The following is a 22,171-nucleotide window of genomic DNA, read 5'->3' on the forward strand; positions in this document are numbered from 1 at the left end:
TGATCTCTCTCTGCCTGTGTCCTCGCCTATGAAATGAGGATAATAATAGGGTTGGTACTGAGTCATAGGACTGTTGTGAGCATTAAGTCAGTCAGTGGATACAAAGCATTTAGAAGAGTGCCTGGTACATGGTAAGCGCTCAACAGGAGATAACTATTTGGAAGTCTGGGCTTTACCGATTCCAGGGAAAAGGAACATTCTCATGGGAAAATCAATACTCTTCCTGGAAAATAGTGCCCTAAAATAAATGGTCAAAAAATCTTGGGAGGAATTTTTTCCTACAACTTACTTATATAAAAACAAATCTATTCTCATCTTTGTACCCACGTATTAAAAACTTACTGTATACATGGTCCCATGTTAGGTCCTGTTGATAGGTGTAAAAAACGATGGATATAAAACAATATCCTTTCTTCCAAGGGATCTATAATCCAATAGTGGTGGAAAGTGGCAGCAAAGAATCAATATCTAATTCAAGGTGTTTTCAGTGGCACTGGTAAAGCGCTAAATCAATGTTATGGACGTTGAAAGAAGGAAGAACTAAAGAAAGGTGGCAGAGGGCTTGGGTTGTGGCATGGGGGCTTTGAGGTCTCTTGGAGGTAGAAGGATGGGTATTAAGCAGCAACTGTAACTGGAGTCACAATAAGAGTGAGATAGGAAGGTTCATTTTGGATTCATCATCGTAGTGATGAGAACTGAACCTATAAGAATAGAGGAGGCAGCTCAGAGAGAATCCACATAAAGGAAAGGGCTGGGGCTCCCCTGGTGGCGCAGTGGTTGAGAGTCCGCCTGCCGATGCAGGGGACACGGGTTCGTGCCCCGGTCTGGGAAGATCCCACATGCCGCGAGCGGCTGGGCCCGTGAGCCATGGCCGCTGAGCCTGCGCGTCCGGAGCCTGTGCTCCGCAACGGGAGAGGCCACAGCAGTGAGAGGCCCACGTACCACAAAAAAAAAAAAAAAAAGAAAAAAAGAAAAGGGCTGGAAAGAATAGAGACATGTGTGTGTATAACTGAGGTGCTTTGCTGTGCACCTGAAACTAACACAACATTGTATATCAACTCTACTCCAGTAGAAAATAAAAATTAAAAAGAAAGAAAGAAAAGGACTGGAAGCAGAGTCCGCTGGAAGCATCAGTGACATGTTCAGAAGCCTGGGGCAAGAGGCAAGAGTTCAGTGGGTGGTGTGGAAATAGAGCCACTTTTTCCTAAAGCAGGAAAGTGGGAATTGGAGGAGGAAGGAGGGTTAAGGGAAGATCTTTGTTTTCTCGGATGGACTACAGCCAAGCTCAGGGGGTAGTCCTGCCACCTGAGCCCTGCTCGGCTATGAGTCACTACAGCTGCAGGCTCAGTCAGCACTGTCCAGTCCTGAGACAACAGGAGCATTTTCGCGATATCTCAGGACTTCCCCGCGCTGGTCCAGAGAGTGTTGCTCCCTCATCATATCTGTCCTAGGAGCATAAACATCATGTCCAGCCTTGCTGGTTAACTCACACTGGGTGGGTCTCCACCACCGGGGACACACTGGGTCTGCATCTAAGTCTTATTGGCCTCTTGCCTAGACCCGAGTTAGCTCCTATATCCCTGATATGAGCTCCCTATTCATAAGGATTGCTGTCTCCCAGCATGTCCACAGCACAGCTTATCATGCGGATCATTTCAGTTTGCTGTGCCCTCTTCCTTGATCATCCGGACTGCTGGTCCTTCCCTAAGCGTTGGCTAATCCTCCAGCCTCAGTTATGTCCCCAGCATATCTCCATGAGCTGCTGGTGCTTCCCTTCTCCACGCTGAGGAATTCCCAGTGAACTGTGCAGCTGAGACTATGCATTCAGAGTAGTAGGCAGGGGGAGGAAAGCAATTGCCAAGGGCTTGAAGATGCAGCTGAGAGAGGGGTAGTTGACTGTGTAGGGTCCCCCAAGAAGCCAGTGAGAATGAGCTCTGCTGTATAGGTTTGACTCATAAAAGAAAGGAACATGTCATCCCCAGAGAGAAAATTAAAAAGAACTAACAATATAAAAGAATCCTTAAACTATGTCAGGCAGGCTCTTCAGTAAGGGTTTTGCTTGTATCATTTGTATTTAATACTCATACAGGCGCTGTACAGAGTCCCTAATATAATCCCCAATTTGCAGATTAAAGAACTGAGCCTGGACCAGTTGGATCCTTGCCCAAGGTCACCCAGGTGAGAAGTGATGGATGGGGCTGTAATTATGGCCTGACTCCAAGTCCACGCCTTCATGTCTCCCCTTGGGAGGTGTGTGTTAGTGAAGACAGAGCAAGCCTGAATTGTAGGGAGAAGTTGAGGAACTAAGGTTGAATGTCTCACGGCTGTAAAGGAAAGGAAGTGAGATCATCTCTAGAGATTGGGCTTGGGGGGCTTAGTCATCTTTGCAGAACTTAACGGGAGCAGAAAAGGTTTGGAATGGCCACTGTGGGGATAGTCAAGGGAGTCGACAGCACGACTAAAAGGAATTCTGGACAGCAGCAGGGGCCCAGCTGGGGTTGGATAATGTGAATTTTGTAGAGGAACCAGTGAATGCTTTTATGAGTTTCTCCAGCAACCTTTCGGCACTCACGCATGTAGGACCACAGAAGAGATGCAGAGCCTTTTTGTTCCCTCCTCAGGACTCAACACTTGATTACAAGCCCGGAAGAGCAACCTCATGTGCGGATGCACTGAGCCACCTGCAGAGAAGGGATAATGGGATCCCATGGGGCCGGGGATGGGCCAGGTGGGAATGACGGAGGCTTCAGATGGGAGAGGAGAGAGTTCACTGCTGAACAGACGGACCTGGAGGAGGCCTGTAAAATCAGAATGGGGCCTGCGAGGATTGAAAGAGGCTGGGAGGCTGAAGTGAAAAAGAAGCTGTTTGCAAAAATACGCACGTTGTTGTTCACACATTAGAGCAGCCCTGGAAACAGCCACTTCTCTGCTCACCCAGGGCGAGTAATAATTTGTGTCAGGCAAGAATAAGGGGATGCTGATTTTGCTCTGTTTACTACCAGAGAGAAGTGGGGGCTGGAGAGGATGCTAAAACACTGGCCCTGGGAAAAGCCTGGCGCTTGCTAACGAGGCTATAGTACAACCATGCTCTGCTTTCCAAAACAGCACCCTCAGGAGAAAAGAAATAAAGTCATTTTTCTTCAGAGGCAGAAGATTTAAAATTGCTTAACGATAACACTTAGCCCTTAGCCTTAGGCAACCTCATAACTAGCAAGTGCTGGGAATTATCTCTTTCCTGAACTGGCTAGGGTTCTGGCTTTATGTTGTCAGGTGTCATCCAGCCTGGCAGTAGGCTGCACGGCCCACTTTAAAATGACAGAGTTCCATGAAAGCACAGCAGGGTGTCCCTTGACCGGGGCTCCTCCCCAACTCCATGCACTGGGGGGCATTTTCTCTCCGTGTTGATGGCTTCAAATTTGGCATATAAATCAACACTGTTGAGTGTATCTTAAAACTCCTGTGATGCTCTCCACAAACAGCATAGGAACCAAATCAGTCAGTAGCATATTAAGTCCCCTATAAGGTTGGCCACTGACTTCCTGTAGATAGAATTATTCCGATTTTTAATTAAAAATTTAACTCCATAAATATTTTAAAGCTCCCCACCTCTGTGACTAAGAGGGGATCTGGTGCCTACAGAGATGTGTTCGCCTCACTCCCCTGACCAAAGGAGCAGTGGAGCTGGGGTGATTCAATTAAGTGGACAGTAAAATCTCTAGGGGCGGGAGAAGACTAGAAAACCAGGGTAAATGTCACCGGCACACAGAAGCCAGTAGCTTGTCCCCTGCCTCGGCATTCTGCATCCTGTTGGGTAAATATGGACCCACCCTCCATGGATCAGAGCATGTTGGTGGGGATACTTTGTATATCCCCCTTAGATAATTGAGATGGAAACGCAAGTTCAAGCCCCTGTGTTAAGAGACCAGTGCCAGGGACCTCTCATGCATTTGTCTGAGCCTTATTTATCGTCCATCACGACTCCTTCTTGCCAGGTAGCTAAAAAGGTGTGTTAGCACATGCAGCTCATCACTTCTACCATTGTGTTACGTGTGTGAGTGCACTGTTCGTCAAAACTGTTTTCGGTCTAAGATGCCTCACTTTTGGCTACACTTATATTCTCGGGGCTGGCAGGATTTTGTCAATTCATATATTGCGATGATAGCTCCAGAGCCACAAACAGCATCAACGTATTGCCTCTGTCAAAACACTCCCTCCACAGTGTTTAATCCTAAAATAGATGTGTTTAGAGTCAGCCACGGCTGAGCATTTCAGGGCTTATTAATTAAAATAAATAGGAGTTGGAAATTCAGAGGACTTTATGTTAATCATTACTAACCTAAGCATTGGTTGCACTCTCACAAAAAGTTGTTTTGCTGCCTCCTGTCCTAGATGGCGGGTCCTTGTCTAGGTGTCTAGAGCCACGGCATCCCCAGTCTCCAGATTCTCAGGGCCTGATGCATCGTAGATGATCAGCAGATACTTGGGGAAGGAATGAATGAGTGAAATTTGTTGAATTTCTGTACTTATAAATGCTATTTCTGTGTTTTTGATTTGTACCAAAAAAAAAAAAAATCCATTTCCACAGTCTGAGTACAAGTTGGCCAGGAAGACATTAAACTGTTTCCAGTTTTCCTTTTTCTTCCTATCCTAAGAATACAGTACTTTCCATCTGCCTTAACCACAATTTCCATGCACTTCAATACTGAAAGCCAGAAATTTTATATTTAAAATGAATTTTGGAGACTACTTCTATTTTTTAAAATGAAAACAAAATACTAAGCCAGGGAAAAAAATAAGGAGAGGAAAGAAATCAAGGATGAGAAAAATAACTAGGAGACAACATATAAAAAGGGAAAATGCAGATAAAATATAGTTGTACAGGAGCTTTTAAAATATTGTATTGTGGGTATCCTGCCCAGGCAGTGTTCAGAATTGGTTCTCTGCTAGATTTGAGATTTTATTACTTTTGAAAATCAACATTACGATTTATAAGAGCAAATGGTCACTTGGGCTATGCCTGTTGTAATACTCGGGCTGTTCTTTTTGTCATTTCACACGCAGAAATATAGCCAACATGCAACTCAAAACGGTAACCCAGCTCTGAGTTAGCACTTTAACAATTCAGTATGATGATAGAAAAGATCTACTTAGGGTCCTCCCCACCACCTCCCCCTTTAAAAGCAGATATTCTGTAACATTTTAGTTTTCTGCCTGGCATTAACCTTTCTTTGTTTTTTGTTTTCAAACCCACAAATTCTCACACTCTCAACTCACTCAACTCCCATAGTCACTGCACTGTATGTCATCTTGGAAAGGTTTCCTCTTTGTCATGTGCCATTGATTACAGACTAAAATTATTCTTCATCTCACAGATAAGAGCACAAACCTTTGAGAATTGTATCTCATTTTCAGGGGTGTCTAGTTACAGCATAAGTGGATCCTGTTAGGCCAGAATCACCAAGCGAACTTTCCCACGCAGCTGTCTTTTCCCCACACTGTGTCGGTGCCTCTCAGCAATATTTGCTTATTGCCCAAAGAACACGGTCAGGTTCTAAATCAAGCAAAGAACCCCTTTCCAGGTTCATATTTCTCTCCTGCTTTTTAACACCCTGCTTTTTGACATGAAGCTCCAGGGTTAAGGCTGGCATGCCCTTCCTTGTGGGTAATTCCTAGGACAGAGGATTTACTATTTTATTGTCTCTAAGCTGGGTACAGGCTGTTCAATACCATGTTTATAGCAATGGCTTAGGATTTCCATTCAGAATCCAATATTCTTGCTGACATGTTCAATTGCAATGATATACTATTTTCTTCCCTTAAAAAATAACCCACAAGTGTTTCAATTATTAGCACAGTTGTGAAGATGGCACGAGGGCTGTGGCAGATGCAGTAAGGCAAAATTATAACATACTCCCCGTTTCAGAGCCAGATTTCTATTTCATGTGTATTTTCTGAAGACTTTATGTGCGGGTGGGATGGTGATCTACCTGGGTAAGGAGGCGTACTGTCTCTCCATCCCCTCAAAGCGGAGGTTGTGTGCATTCCCATCTGGACCCTTTCCAGACACCTGTGGAGAGAAAAGTAATTAGAGATGAAGATCCATTATGCACCCTGGTTACTGTCAATGCATCTCAAAATTGTAATCACTGCACAAATGCTGCTGCTGCCTGCCAAAAATTAACCACGGGAAAGCAGGCAAGAACTCAGCATCGTTATAGGAATTGATGATCGAGTCACAAACATGGCATTTAACGACAAAGTCACTTCTTTCAAAAAAAGGGTCATTGTCAAACTGACTCCCTCCTGTCACCATGCCAGGGGTATTCTGTAGATTGTTAAGACCGCTTTTTTTTTTCTTTCAAAATAGGCTTTAGTTTGCAGAACAGCTTTAGACTGGCAGGAAAACTGAGAAGATGGTACAGAGAGTTCCCATGTAGTCTGCACCCAGTTTCCCTATAACTAACATCTCATATTCCTATGGTATATTTCTTACAATTAATAAATCAATATTAATACAGTATTGTTAACTCAAGTTCATAGTTTATTCAGATTTTATCTAATTTTTTTTCTGTTCAGGACACCGTATTACATTTAGTCATCACGTCTCCTTAGGCTCCTCTTGGCTGTGATAAGAGTGTATACTTTCCACGAAACCTTTCTTTACTACCTGGGATCGGTGGCAATCAGCTACCTCTTCCACAGCTTCTATGAAGCCCTCTCTGATCACCTGAACCTCACTGAGCCCGCTCCCTTATAAACAGAGAAGTGACAAACTATTTTCAATCTAGTGTTGGTCTTTATTGGTTTTTGTCCCTTCCTATGTACTTCCTGTGCTCACCTCTCTTCAGGTCTCTTCCACCAGCCTCTGAGATTCTGATGGGCACTGAGTGACTGGCCCCGGTAGGTTCTCAATAAAGTGTGTTAGTGCCATGAATCTAAAGACTTTACATAGAGTCTTTCTGTGTCTATCATAGCAACTAAAGACACATATGGGACGAACATGGTATCTGAAGGTACTTGGTGACTGATCAATTCCTCACCTCTTCCCATCAACACATGTGGTTTATGGCCACCTGTGTCCTCACTCTTGTGCTAGGGTAGCTCTCATATAATGCGCATGGAAGGGGTAGATAGAAAACCTGGCCTCTTATAATGGAGGGGAAGGGGGAGTTTGCTAATAAGCACAGGAAGTAACAGTGTTGTAGAGGAAATTTTTCTGGGTAGTACTCAAGCTGGAATTTATTTTCCTCCTACGAAAAGTCCCAGCTCTCTATGCAACCACCATCCCAGCTTGGGTGGTGTGTGTAGGGAGGGTTTGTCAGGGTAGGTGTTGCAAGATGAGAATATACGCACATTTAGAGTTAAGAAAGACTATTCCTGGTGTCACATTATTACAGGAGGCCCTTAGGAGTGTGCCCTGTAAAACCTCTTTATATTTCACCAATACATAGGAGCACCTGGCGTCATCTGAGAGGTTGACAGCCCAATAGCTACCTAGGTAGGATGAAGATTGCACTTACAGCTTTAGAAGTAACTACAGAGAGACAATTCTCTGCATTAGGATAAAGCCCTGATTTAAACTGCTAACCTTTTAAACAAAAACTAGGGGCAAGGATGGTGTCAGACAGTTAGGGGATAAATAAATGGCACAGAAAAAGAAGCGATGGATAGAAGTATTGTCCCCAGTCACTCCTATCTAAGGTTTGTTTTGTTTTTGACCTATTGTTTTATGGAGGGAGAATTAATGTAAATACCAGAAATATGTTGACGATTACTAATTGTGGTTGTTATAAAAACATCATGCTTCGTTGCCATAGATACAGAAGAATAAGGAATGAGGTGGGTCTTTTAGGAGACTGTCGGTAAAATTAAAATTAAAAAAAAAGAAAAACATCATATTTATGTATCCTTAGGATGGCTTTAGACATTTACAACTAATTTTTTTCACGTGGCCACAAAACTCCAAGTTAAAACTTTCAGGGCCGTTATCTGAACTGGCCTGGCCTAACGATGGCAGTCAACATTCCGGGATCTCAGGAGGCAGCGCCCATGTGCTGTGGTTCTGGTAAGCTGCTGGCGTGCTAGATTCTGTGAAATGTAGGATGATCCTATCCTTAAGCAGCTTTTAGTCTTGTTGGGAAAACAAGGATCAGAAATGAAATAATTAAAGAGTGATGTAGGACAATGCATGAGCCAATGTCATTCAGGATGTTACTAGCAGAAGCACAGATGAAGGTGTTTGGAAAAACTTCATGGAAGTAGAAGAGCAAAGGCCAGGTTTCAAAAGATGGATGGCATGCTTATACATCAAAAATTACCCTGTTCTTGAAAACAGTATGGAGGTTTCTCAAAAAAACTAAAAATAGGGTTACCATATGATCCAGCAATCTCACTCCTGGGCATACATCTGGAAAAGATGAAAGCTCTAATCCAAAAAGATACAGGCACCACAGTGTTCACTGCAGCACTATTTACAATAGCCAAGACATGGAAGCAACCTAACAGATGAGTGGATAAAGAAGATGTGGGGTGTGTGTGTGTGTGTGTGTGTGTGTGCGCGCGCACACACACACACACACACACACACACACATATATATATGGTGGAATATTACTCAGCCATAGAAAAGAATGAAATATTGCCATTTGCAGCAACATGGAAGGACCTAGAGATTATCATACTAAGTGAAGTAATTCAGACAGAGCAAGACAAATATCATATGGTATTGCTTATATGTGGAATCTAAAAAAATGATACAAATGAACTTATTTACAAAACAGAAACAGACCCACAGACATAGAAAACAAGTTTATGGGTACCAAAGGGGAAGGAGGGGAGGGATAAATTGGGAGTATGAGAGTAAAATTGATAACCAACAAGGATTTGCTGTAGAGCACAGATTCAATATCTTGTAATACACTATAATGGAAAAGAATCAAAAAGAGAACACAGATATACACATATATATGTATAACCGAATCATTATGCTGTACACCTGAAACTAACACAATATTGTAAATCAACTATACTTCAATTAAAAAATTATTCCATTCTTCACCAATTGTATATGTATTTGTGTGTTTCCCTATTGATACTGCAGCATCTTTAATACAATCATTCAATTAGTAATTACTGAACACCTTCTGTATTCTAATGCCACATTAGGTACCACTTTCAAAACAATGAACAGCGGCTTGATTTCTTCATTGCTTTAAATATAAAAGAGACAGGCCTGCAAACAATTACAGTACAATGAGATCACCGCTGGAGTGTCAGTCTGAAGGAGGTAGTGGAAGTCTGAAGGAACAGATACCAGAGTCCACCTGGGAGAGTTGAAGACAGCTTCATGGGGGTGTTGAAGCTTCATTTAAACTTGAATATGAATGAGGAGGAGTTTGTTAGGAGGAGGAGGGGGTAGGAGTAGCAGGAGAAGGCATTCTCAGTAGACAGAACCAAAGTGAAACAACATGGAGGCATAAAAGGAGCACTGTGTTCCCAGGGAATGTCAACATTTTGGTAAAAGAAGAAACAGAGGCTCTAAGGAAAAGGATATTAGGAACAGTAGCAACAATATCACTGGCGCTACTATTATGATTACAACAATATTATTGCCACTAGTACAATTTTTTTAAATAGATTGTATTTTTTAGAGAAGTTTTAGGTTTGTAGCAAAATTGAGAGGAAAGTACAGAGAGTTCCCATATATATCACGGATCATGCTTTTGGTGTCACATCTAAAAAGTCATCACCAAATTTAAGGTCATTTGGATTTTTTCCAATGTTATCTTCTAGGAGTTTTACAGTTTTGCATCTTACATTAGGTCTGTGATAATTTTTGTGAAGACTATAAGGTCTGTGTCTAGATTCTTTTTTTCTTTCTTCTTCTTCTTTTTTTTTTTTTTGCATGTGGATGTTCAGTTGTTCTAGCATCATTTGTTGAAAAGACTATTTTTGCTCTATTATATTGCTTTTGCAACTTTGTCAAAGATCCGTTGAGACTGTGTTTCTGTGGGTCTATTTCTGGGCTCTCTATTCTCTTCCACTGATCTATTTGTAGATTTTTTTCACCAATACCATACTGTCTTGATTACTGTAGCTGTATAGTAAGTCTTGAATTTGGGTAGTGTCTGTCCTCCAACTTTGTTCTTCTCATTCAACATTGTGTTGGCTATTCTGGGACTTTTGCCTCTCCACATAAACTTTAGAATCAGTTTGTAACTTGCTGGGATTTTGATTGGGAGTACATTGAATATATAGATCAAGCTGGGAAGAACTGACATATAGACAATATTGAGTCTACCCAAGAACATAGACTATCCAACACGGACTCTCCCTCCATTTTTTAGTACTTCTTTGATTACTACAATTTAACACTTATTTGGCCCTTATTGAGTGCCAAGCACAAGGCTAAATGTTTTATTTGCATTAGCCCATTCATTCCTCCCAAATATCCCCAATGGTTGCCCAATTTTGCACATGAGAAAACTGAGCAGTTGCCTAAGGTCATACAGCTAGGACACGGCATATCTGAGACAATGTTCAGGTCTGTCTGATCCCAGAGTCCAAGCTCTGGAGAAATTGCCATAGACTGGATCTTGGAGGAGCTCATGCCAAGGAACTTGATTTTACCATTAGTTGATGGTGAGCCCACTGAGAAGTGATATTCCATAAGTGATAGCACATATTGAACAGTTAGAGAGATTATTCTTGCCATAGTATGGAGGTTCCCGTGAGAGTCTAAGTCAGAGATGATAAAGGCCTAAACAAGGGGCTATTCAAAAGGATGGAGACAAGGGAGCATCATAAAGATGTTAAGAGGGTAAATTTAATACAACTGACTGAGAATTAATGGGAAGGATGTGTCTGGAATCATGCCTAAGTTTCTGAACTTAGCAACTAGGTGAATCTGATAACTGTTGCCGAGATGGGATTAAAAGAAGAACAGATTTAGGGGGTAGGGGTAGGGGTTGGAGGAGGGAACACTTAGATATATTAAGCTTGAGTTGGGACATCTGATGGAAATGCCTGAGAGATAATTGAGTATAAAAGTTTGCAATGCCGAAGAAAAATCTGGACTAGAGGTGTAGAATTGAGAAACATTCAGCCTATAGTTGGTGCCTGAAACCTTGGAAAAGAATAGACTGCCCAGGAAGAATCTACAGTGACAGAGTAGAAGAAAAGACATGTGATGAAAGGAGAGAATGCCAATGATAATCTTAGAAATACCATAATTTAAGGGGCAGGCAAAAAAAAAAAAAGTTGAACCCAGGAGGGATTCTGAGTAAAAGTTGTTGGTCAAGAAGAGAGCAAGGAGAGAACGTTCACAGGAATTAAGGGAAAAGAATTCCACAAAAGAGGGAGTGGTTCAGTGTCAAAAGCAGCCAAGAGCTTCAGTAAGACAAGATCTGTGGCTCATATGGTGTGTTGGCGAGCTTTACTCGATCCTCCCTCCTTGTCGAGGGTCACTCTGAACCATAGAGCCTGGAAAGCTGAAAACTACCTTTCCCAGAATTCCCTTGTAGTCAACGTTCTGGGTGTGATTTAAGGTGGGCCACGTCATTTGAGGAATGGAGTTGAGGCAGTGGCTATGCTTCCACTGTTGATTCTGGCAAGAACGTCTAAAGGTGTGCTTGGTTTTCCCATGGCAGTGTTAGCAGATGTGCCATTGCTAGTTTCTGGGGGTGGAGTGTAGCTTTCATAGCTAGCTTTGGAGCTGGTGGCACTAAAGGTGAATTCCTGTTTGTGGCACCTTCCTAATTATGGTGGCTTCTGATATAGGCATTATTGTGCGGCTTGTGGAGCCAAAACCTTCCTCAAAGAAATGGCAGAAGCTCCCTGAGTAGCCTAGTTCTATTGTGTGGTTTGGGAAGTCATTCCTGAAAGCTTATCTAAGAATTTGTTTCCTAGCCTTCCTTATGATTCTGTAAGCCTGTTAACATGGTGTAATAAATTTGTTCCTGCTTAAGCTAGCTAGAGTGTGTATTGTTCTCTGCAACTGAACATTGACTGATAGAAAGTCTGTAAAAGGCTATGTGGGAATTGGCAATGAGATGTTGCTTGGTGCTCTATTGAAAGCCAGACTCTATGGTGTTGAAAATCTTTACAGTTTTCTAATAGATAAACACCCACTGGTTGCACTGTCTTATGCTATCATGCTCAGAAAATGAGATTAATACTTTCAAGTAAATAAACATTTGTTAGTGACTCTAAATATTAGAGTCGTATGCTAAGTACTCTAAGACACAGAGATGAGAAAAGTCATTTCCTGCTCAGGGACACACGGTTAGTCAAGGGAGATGAGAGCAATACATTTGCGTTCCATTATTTAAAAAACAGATTTACCTATTTTTTTCTCCCTAAGTCACCCAAAGATGACCTCTGTTAACATTTACAAATATATACATATTTTAATGGTATACAGAAATTTTTCCCAACTATTTACTACTGGTGTTTTCCTGTGCTAGTAGATATGTTTCCACAAACGTGAATTTTAATAGCTATATAAGATTTATGGATAAATCATAACTTATCTAATCTCCTCCTATAATTTGATCACTTTTACTATCCCAATCAGAAATGGTGGCAATACAGATTATTGTGTTGGGGACAAAGATTCTTACAAATAGCTGTGAACTGAAAGTAGGAAACTGCAGCTAGAGGGTTGCCAAAGAGAAACTAATTATAAGTTTTAGTCGGGTCCTTAGGAAGTCAAGCCACTTTTGGAGGGAGTGAGGGGAGAGAGAACTGGCAGAGGCATTTATAAGCTCATTTCTCATTTTGCTCTGTGCTCAACAAGACTCAGAAATGCGTCTCCTTGAAGAACTCCATATTAGGTAATGTCTCACATCACAAAAACATAAGGTCAGCGGCTTTGATCCAATTAATTTTTTTTAAAGAAGCCCTTTATCTCACTTGGTATCATGCAGGTTTTTTTTTTTTTAATGTAATGACCTAAATATACATCTGATAGGAATAATCTTGACTTAAGCCATAACAGAAACATAGTCTTTTCCACAACAATGTAATGTTAGAACTTATGCTTGGATTTTGGGCATATTTATCTCTCTGCTGCTCAGGAAGTGAAACTTCAGAGAGCTCATTCAAAACAACGTGAAGAGCTCATACCTTGGTATGCCTTGCACATGGCGGTCTTCTTTATTTGGATTATGACAGCTTATGACAGCCTATCAGGAGGGCTTGGTGTTTGGGGGCGGGGGGCGAGCAGGGGGATGCTTTTAGTCCATGGGAGTTCTCCCAATTTCATTCACTCAGTGCCTGCTGCTGGCTGGGGTGTTAAGAGCCTTGTTAAAATAAAGCTATTAGTCTTTTCTCTACAAAAGCAAGGAGCTTGCCACTTACATTCAGTGTTCCTTAAATTAGTGTGTATTTGTAGCCCGGAATTGCAAGAATCAGCAGTTTCATAAAGCAATATACTAAAGAGGCCATTTAACACCCCTGTTTCCCCCATTTGCAGATTAATGGAAGAGGGGAAGATTTAATGCCCTTTCAAACGTTTCTAAACAATTCATTAAAAATAAAAGGATAAATCAAATATCTGATGATAAAAAGTGGAAACAATTCAAAATTAACATGTTTTCCTATTCCTACAGGTCAGGACACATTTTTGCCAATGTTGTAATTTATGTCCCATAAGTCAATTTTCCTGAGGAAATTTAAAAGCTGCTGTGATGGAAAGGCTGTGCAAAGGTGCAACACAGCTTTTTCACCTACACGTAACATCCTTACTTACAAATATGTCTTACTCAGACCCATTACCCAAGAATGAGTTTCACGCTGCCAGACACATCATAAGATTAAAATGCAAAGTATAAAAATGTAGATGCCATTTTAGGAAATACGCCTTTCATTTCAAGTTGGTAACATGACAGATATTTTTGAGCAGTTTCCAGAAGCTTTCTTTTAATTACATTGCTTTTACCTAGCTATAGGTTTGGCTGGAAGGTTTTTAAAGGAATCAACTCAATAAAAACATCTAAAAAGTTATAAACTTGGCTTTGAGAATCTTCTAATATTCAGACACTCTGCTAAAATGCTACATGTTTGGAGGAAGGGCAACTGACAATATTCCATCTAAACAAAAAGAAACTAATTAAAATAAGCTGCTTAATTATTTCCCTTTTGCAATGTGAGGTATATTATTCCTGAGATATGTATTTACAAATATGCTATCTAGAGAAGCAAAAGTACACACACTCGTTCAAACCATTATTTCTGAAGTGTTTATTTTCTCTAATTTAATTTCAGTAATTTTGTCAAATAACTGGGTATTCAGCTTATAGACTTGCTTAGAACATCTGCTAGTTTAGAAAATACAGCAAATAAAAATATTTTTAAAATAACTCTTGGATAAGCCTTTTAACCATTTTCTGCCTATATTTTCCTCCCTTGTAAAATGTTGGAGTTAAAACATAAATCCTTAAAGTCCCTTCTAACCTACACACATATATAAAAGTTATCTTGTATATAGTTTCCACATTATGTTAACCAATTACACCTTATTAATATAGTAACTATACGTAGGCACATAGTTATTTTAAAGCTGAATGACAAAGATAGCAAAGCAATCTGGAACATTATAAAGTTATAACACATTTATTGGGATTTAAGCATTAAATCTCATGCTAGCACCATCCAAGTTCTAGCCATATACATATACATATGTACACATATACAAATGTACACATATACATATGTACACATATAGATATGTACACATTGGGCAACAGCCTGAATGATCTCTCTTCTGATTATCTTTGGAGAAAATAAAATCAGACATCTCCTGCCCAGCTCTGTTTGTGTCTGGGCCTAAGATACAGTTACCATAGAAACTATGATTGTGGATACAATTTACAAACTTGGCTTCATCTATCAGATGCACTTTGTGCGTTAGTGTATGTGTGTGTGTGCGTGTGTACATGTGTGCATATGTGTCTTGCCAATAAGCTTGAAGAGCAAACTCTGGCTCTACATCTTTAATTAAAGAGCCAGACACCACTCCTCATTTCCTTTTCCCATCTGTCTACCTACAAAAAGAGATCTTGTAACACTGACTGACATATAACACTGACTGACATCTTACTTGGCAGAAGACAAAGGTCTGATGAAAAGATGAAAAAAAAGGTATTAGGAAAAGCATTCCCCAAGAAATCTGTCTGTTCACACCTGTCCTGTATTTTCCAGGAACAGAATAAAAGAACTTAGGTGGAGTTTTGGTTAGTTACAGTAATCACTAGGTTCTAATACCCAGTACTTATTGAATTTGGTTTCCAATTGTTTCTTGGATATAACATGTGAGTTATTTACTCCTCTGCTGTTTTAGTTTATTGTACTCTGTGACAACCTTCTTTACACATCCTAAAAGAAACAAAGTTGACCTTCAAAATATGACTAAATCTGAAAATGATAATAGTTTGTTCACATTATTCCTTATGAGTTCACACTATCTCTTCTAACTATTAAGTCTTATAAAGGATATTCATTGACTAAAGCTCTCTAGCATATTTAAAATATACTTGCATTTATAAAGACTAAACAATGTAAATATATGCAAAATGTTAAGCTCTTCAGAATTTTTTTAATAGTTTAGTCAGTGGGCAAGTTCAAATCACTCCCATTATAGTTACTAGAAAGAAAAGATTCTCTGGAACACTCTACAGTCAGTATCATGCGTTAAAATCAATGTGACCATTTCCATTTCTGCCTCATTTTACACGCGGGGAAACTAGAGTTCAGAGGATGTTAAAGCAACTTGCCCAAAGGGTCATACGGTGGCAAAGACAAGATCCAAACTGAGATCTGCCTGACCCCAAAGTAGTGCTTGTCTCACTCTTAATGCTGCCTCATATGTTAGAAGTGATCATTATAGTTACTGTTGCTCTGTTTCTTAAACAAAGAACTGAGGCATCAGACCTGAAAGTTGAAATAAACCTATGTTGGCAGTGAGATGGAACACGTGAAATTATGACTGTCTGTGAGCACTCTGAATGTGCTTATGGTCATCATAGCCATACAGCTGAACCCCAATTGCCTAGTGATATTTATTTAAAATAGCTGGAGGGGGCTTCCCTGGTGGCGCAGTGGTTGAGAGTCCTCCTGCCGATGCAGGCGATGTGGGTTTGTGCCCCGGTCCGGGAGGATCCCACATGCCGCGGAGCGGCTGGGCTTGTGAGCCATGGCCGCTGAGCCCGTGCGTCCGGAGCCTGTGCTCCGCAACGGGAGAGGCCACAACAGTGAGAGGCCCGCATACCGCAAAAAAAAAAAAAAAAAAAAAAAAAAAAAAAAAAAAAAAAAAAAGCTGGAAGCATTAATATACGTATACATGTTAATTTTTTGTTATAGCAAAAATAATTTTTAATAAAAATAACTTAATAAAAGGTTATTTTTGTTAAAAATATCCTGCTGTATTACAGGTTTTTTTTCAGTACTCATGAATGGTGTCAGTCTATTAATTTGGTTTACACAAGACATCAGATTGCAAGCTTCATTAGAATTGAGACAATGCCTCTTTTTTGAGCCCTTACATTCTCAAGGCCTGGCATATCACCTTGTTCATTAATATTTATTGAGTCAATGAAACAGAAGTCTCAAACATCTACTCAGTAGCAGTTAACACAAAAAAATTAATGTTTCCCTAATGGCTACCTAGTTTTTTGAACCAGACCTGTGAAATAATAGGATACATACTATCAAAATGTTTTTAAGGAAGTTTTATGACATCTGTCTTTTGGTTAAGTCTTATTAAGACTGCACCTTTCAAGCTCTTTTGTTAATTAATTAATTTATTTTTGGCTGTGTTGGGTCTTCATTGCTGCACGCGGGCTTTCTCTAGTTGCGGTGAGCAGGGGGCTACTCTTTGTTGCGGTGTGCGGGCTTCTCATTGCAGTGGCTTTTCTTTGTTGCAGAGCACGGGCTTCAGTAATTGTGGCACACGGGCTCAGTAGTTGTGGCTAATGGGCTCTAGAGTGCAGGCTCAGTAGTTGTGGCACACGGGCTTAGTTGCTCAGCAGCATTTGGGATCTTCCAGGACCAGGGCTCAAACCTGTGTCCCCTGCATCGGCAGGCGGATTCTTAACCACTGCGCCACCAGAGAAGTCCCAAGCTCTTTTGTTTATTTAGTCCTGATTTATTTTCATTTCTTTAAAAAAAAAACAAAAAAACAACCTAGAAACATTCTTATAGTTGAGATTTAAACTTGAATCTGGAGTATAAATCAAAACCATTAGGAACCTTAAGTATGTAACTACTTAGAAAAGATTCTAATAGCTCAAAAATAATACTCGTACACTAGTAGGGGAAGCTTATCTGATAGAATAAATTACTGGGCACACTGGGAATAATCACTGTTGATCCAAACATGTACCTCAACGTGCAGCTTCACAAAGTTACCAGACCCATGCTACCATTAATGCTGGAATCAGACACACAATAGCCCTACATTTATATTAACAAAATTATTTTGCAACCGACTGCTATACCAGCAGAATTCAGTTCTAGGAAGATGAATGAAGACGAGAGGAGGAGAAAGGAAGAACTAAACAGATGACTTTCTGAAAAATTGATGTTCTTGTGTCGAAACCTAATTTGAACAACGAAACCAAACACACACACCCTGTCAATGGTTTTCTATTAACTAGTGAATAAAGGCTCTCAGTAACTGACAGCCATCTCATTTTCCAGCTTTATGTTGTTCCGGTCATATATGCTCAATGATCTGATTGCACTGGGCATCTTACGGATCCCAAGAATGCACTTTTGTGCTGATGGCAAGATGTCTGCTTCTGTAGTTTTGGTAGCTCTTCCAGCGGTCAAGTGAGTGCCTTAAACATGGCAAGGGCTCAATAAATGCTTACTGAGTGAATGAATGAAGGAACAAATGTTGCTCTGATTGGTTGTATTCACTGCTGTGAAGGGACAAGAAGAGGTGAAAGTAGCAGTGGGAAAGAAAAACAGATTTTGTAGAGGGTGGTGAGAACATTAAAACAGGGATAAACAGAGAAGAAAGCCTTGAAAAAGGGGTGTAGACAGGGGAAAAGGAAAAAAAAAACCCCTGAGAAACAGAGAAAAGTTGCAAAAAAGGAAAGGGAACTATGGAATGAAAATAAGCTAGGTTACTGCAAACTATTCTCATTCTCAGCATACAGGTAATTCCTGTCCTAAGTGTCCATTAATCAAACTCTTGGACCAATCAGAATAGTCCATTCCCCTACCAGGCTGAGTAACAGGACTTTGTTCTTCTGATTAGATGTATAGCATCTTACTTTCAAACTCTTTAAAATGTGGTCATTTTAAGTCAACATTTAAAGTTGGATTTGATATAATCATTTAATTGGGCATTGATTCATCTACACAGAACTCATTACTGAATTCTTCAATTTCATCAACATAATTTCTTTCCAAATTATCTTTTATCTAGATGCGAGAAGTCCAAATGCTGTGAACACTTTGCCAAAATAAAAAGCTTTTGGATTTCTAATGCTGGCTGGACACAAACCCATGGAAGAGAGCTGAAGAATAACGCATGCTTGCCAACTGCCAGATACAACTGCTTTTCCCATAATTAATATCATTCTTGCTGTTCAAGCACCATTTCCATCCTCTAATAATTTCCATTAATAGAGGAAGTTTCTGCAGTAATCTATGCATGCTGAAAAACCACTGTGGCTTCCATACACATTTTAACCTAAATAATGACAATGAGTGAAAAGGGGATGGTTAGAGATATTACTGTAACCCAGGGCTGCATTCGCTTGGTCATCGTTTTCAATCTCCAAAAACTGTCCAAAGGGCTTAGACCTCGGTGCTTAGAAATCAGGTCTGGTGCTCTGATTTCAATAGCACCGGACCATATGAATTTATACCAAGACGAGAAAGTGTATAAAATGAGTGTATTGGACTATTCATCTACCAAAAAATTAATGCGGAAAGAGAGTATTTTTAAAAAGATGCAAATATAAGCTCAGGTCCTGTAAACTATGATAATTGTATCATACTTGAAGCTGAAGCTTCCAGTAAGAGGAAGTGATAGACCAGCTGCAAACCATACCCCAAACCTGCCAGTTCACACTGCTTTTTAGTATGCTGCTGCAAGATCAAGAACTCAGCTTAGGATATAAAATGGTGCAAACATACAGAGAGCAACAACAATAAAAATCAGCTCAAGTTTCTCGTAGGAGCCAAGAGATGAACGTAGCATGATGGTACCACAGTAGTCCCATACCAGGGAGGAGGCACCGAGTGGTTAAAGAGGTCCTGGGGTCCTTTCCTGGGCTTCGCTGTATGCTGAATACCGACACTACAATGAGCAAAGTTCTGATACAGGAAGACCAGTACCAAGATTGTTTTCCCCTCTGTTTCTAAGCTGCTTTGGAAACAGCCGAAGTCTACATCAAAGCTTCATCTCTTTTGCCTAAGATGGCTTTAGAAACACTCCACCTGAGCCCCGTCTAACCTTCCTCTGCCTTCTCTGTGAAGTCCACCCAGCAGAGATCTGACAGTGCCACTTGAGCCGGAAGCACTCACTCTGCGTGATGACCTGGGGGAGGGGGGAGGGGCTCAGGTTTGGAGACTGTGTTCAGTGACCTGATTAAAGCTTGAGAACCAGGTACCAAAGCTGCTGAGGGAATAGTACAGAAACAATACTTGTGTGGGGGCTTTAATAGCCATTGTTAACATAAAAAACAGCTGGTCATTAACTGTGACAGCTGTGCTTCCACCGGGTAAAAAATCTGGGGGGACAGGGCGATCAGCAAGGGCTGGCTTCGGGGCCTGGGTGCTGATGGGCACCTGACCCTGGGCTTGGGGGGGCTGTGCACACATCTACTCTCGAGGCCGGCCCTTCGGGGGCCGATACTAATTTTCAAAATATCTGTCCTGTTTGTAAATGTGCTTGCTGTCTAGTTCCTACATACGTTTAGAATGAATATCAACAGATACGATATCAATAAAGGATTTTACAATGATCAGAGGATGTTCTCATACAGCATCGGACTCATCCATGCCACTACGCTGACCGAGAGAAAGGCAGGTGTTACACATTCCTTGTAAGACTATTTGCTCAAAGAGGGAGGCACAACAGTAAGACAATCCTACAAAAGCACCATCATTCCTACAGTGCGCCGCGTCCCTCCATTCTAACCAGAAACTGACTTGCAAAAAGAGTTTCTAACTGGACACTGAGAGGCCATGGTCCCTATAGCCTGCACAGCTTGCGGCGTGGTGGTCAGACCGGCTGGGCTTGAATTCCATTATCTGCTGCGTGACCTTAAGCAAGCTAACTTCTGAGCCTCAGTTTCCTCACCTGTAAAACAGGGCTAATAACAGTACCCACCTCAGGGCTTCCCTGGTGGTGCAGTGGTTGAGAGTCCGCCTGCCGATGCAGGGGACACGGGTTCATGCCCCGGTCCGGGAGGATCCCACATGCCGCGGAGTGGCCGGGCCCGTGAGCCACGGCCGCTGCGCCTGCGCGTCCGGAGCCTGTGCTCCGCAACGGGAGAAGCCACAGCTGTGAGAGGCCCGCGTACCGGGAAAAAAAAAAAAAAAAAATAGTACCCACCTCAGATGGTTACTGTAAGGACTAAATGGTAGGAGGCATGTAAACCACATAATACATGTCTTACATACAGAGTATACTTATATGTTCAATCAATCATAGTTGTTCTTATTGTTGCTGTAGTTACAGTGAACCTGACCTTTCTTTTGGTAAGAAAAATACCTGGAGAGAATCTCTTTCCTGCTCTGTAGGGGTCATTTCCGTGATCCTCTGACTTGCCCTGGCTAAACTAATGGAATCTTCTTCAGTACTACTGGTCCAAAAACAGTTCTGGGAAAGAGAGTAAGAGAGTGAGTAGAGAGAAAAAGAAAAGAGAGAGAGAGAGAGAGAGAGAGAGAGAGAGAGAGAGAGAGAGAGAGAGATAGGGCACATGCAAGGGAATGCTCTTACTTTCTCTTGTAAAAAAGCCTCTTTTCTGCATTTTATATATATATATATATATATATATATAGGATGAGTGGCTGGAATGATGTCACATTTAAAAGGATGATATATGTATGTATGTGTGTGTGTGCATATTTACATGTGTGAATATGTATATATATTTATACACACATACATATAATCATCTTACTACTCTACACAGAAACTGCTCAATGACTAGGATAAAGTTTAAATTCCTGAATATGGCATCCAAGCCTTTCATAGTCTACTGTTACCAGTATCATCATCATGTTTGCAGCCCCATTTCCGGCCACTTCATCCTTACATACCCCACATGTGCCCTTCTCCACCACTGGTCCTTCCCTGACCCCCATGCACGCTCACACTTCCACACCCTGCCTCAGCTTTTCCCTTTGCCCTTTTCTCCCACTACCAAGTCCTCTGGGAAGCTCTTAACAGAGCTAGTCACTTCCTATTTTCCAAGAGTCTAGATTATATCTTTTAAAAGAACTATCTAGATTATTATTTTATAATGATCTTGTACAATGATCTTTGTTAACACTTGTTGTCCTGCACATACTTCATGCTCAGTAAAGGCTGGATGATGAAAAGAATGAACCAGTTAAATGAAACAAGTAATCTTGAAGGTGAGATGTAACACAGGCAGGCAGAGAAATATGTAATCCTAGACTACTCACAGAAAACAGACTTGGATTAACCTAGCTGGCCTACCTCAAGAGGCTGTTAACAAGTGAATACCACGCTCCAATTCATGAGGGAACATTAATTCCACTGCACGAAGTGAAGCCAAGAAGCAGTATTCATTATGGTTTAGGAATTTCACAGTACAGATGTGAAGTGTGCATTTTATTACAACATTACTGAACTGTTTGGGATCACACAAAAATACTGACCCCTTGTGTGTGCACTCCTACAGACTGGATGGGGAGAGGAAGACAGCTGGGTCCTTTCCCAGGGCAGAACAGGCTCTGTGCATGGGTAGTGAGTCCACCCCTACCTGCTGACCTCAGCCATTCTGTTAGAGGTCCTACCACAGTCTATTGTTGGTTTTCCAAAATGAGTGCAATCCCAGATTTAGCTCCACTTTGTGGTGGAAGGCCCCATCATTGAGTTTTCAAGTCTGAAATCATCTCTGGCTTCTGTGTTCAGAGACAGGCCAGTCCAGGTACAGTTTCTCCCGAAAAGTGAAGATCCAGA

The 22,171-nt window shown here is 41.1% G+C and overlaps 1 protein-coding gene across 3 annotated transcripts in view; it reads right to left on the minus strand.

Moving 5' to 3' along the window:
• The window catches only part of PARD3B (par-3 family cell polarity regulator beta), a 1,039,317-nt gene that overhangs the window by 67,564 nt on the left and 949,582 nt on the right, over positions 1 to 22,171 (minus strand). For all 3 annotated transcript variants that reach the window (XM_060152240.1, XM_060152239.1, XM_060152238.1), the window contains one exon: positions 5,988 to 6,067. In XM_060152240.1, coding sequence (XP_060008223.1) covers positions 5,988 to 6,067 — 80 coding nt within the window. The remainder of the gene's footprint in view (positions 1 to 5,987; positions 6,068 to 22,171) is intronic.

This window comes from Lagenorhynchus albirostris, chromosome 6 (genome assembly GCF_949774975.1).
Source record: "Lagenorhynchus albirostris chromosome 6, mLagAlb1.1, whole genome shotgun sequence".
In the NCBI taxonomy this organism is placed as follows: Eukaryota; Metazoa; Chordata; class Mammalia; order Artiodactyla; family Delphinidae; genus Lagenorhynchus; species Lagenorhynchus albirostris.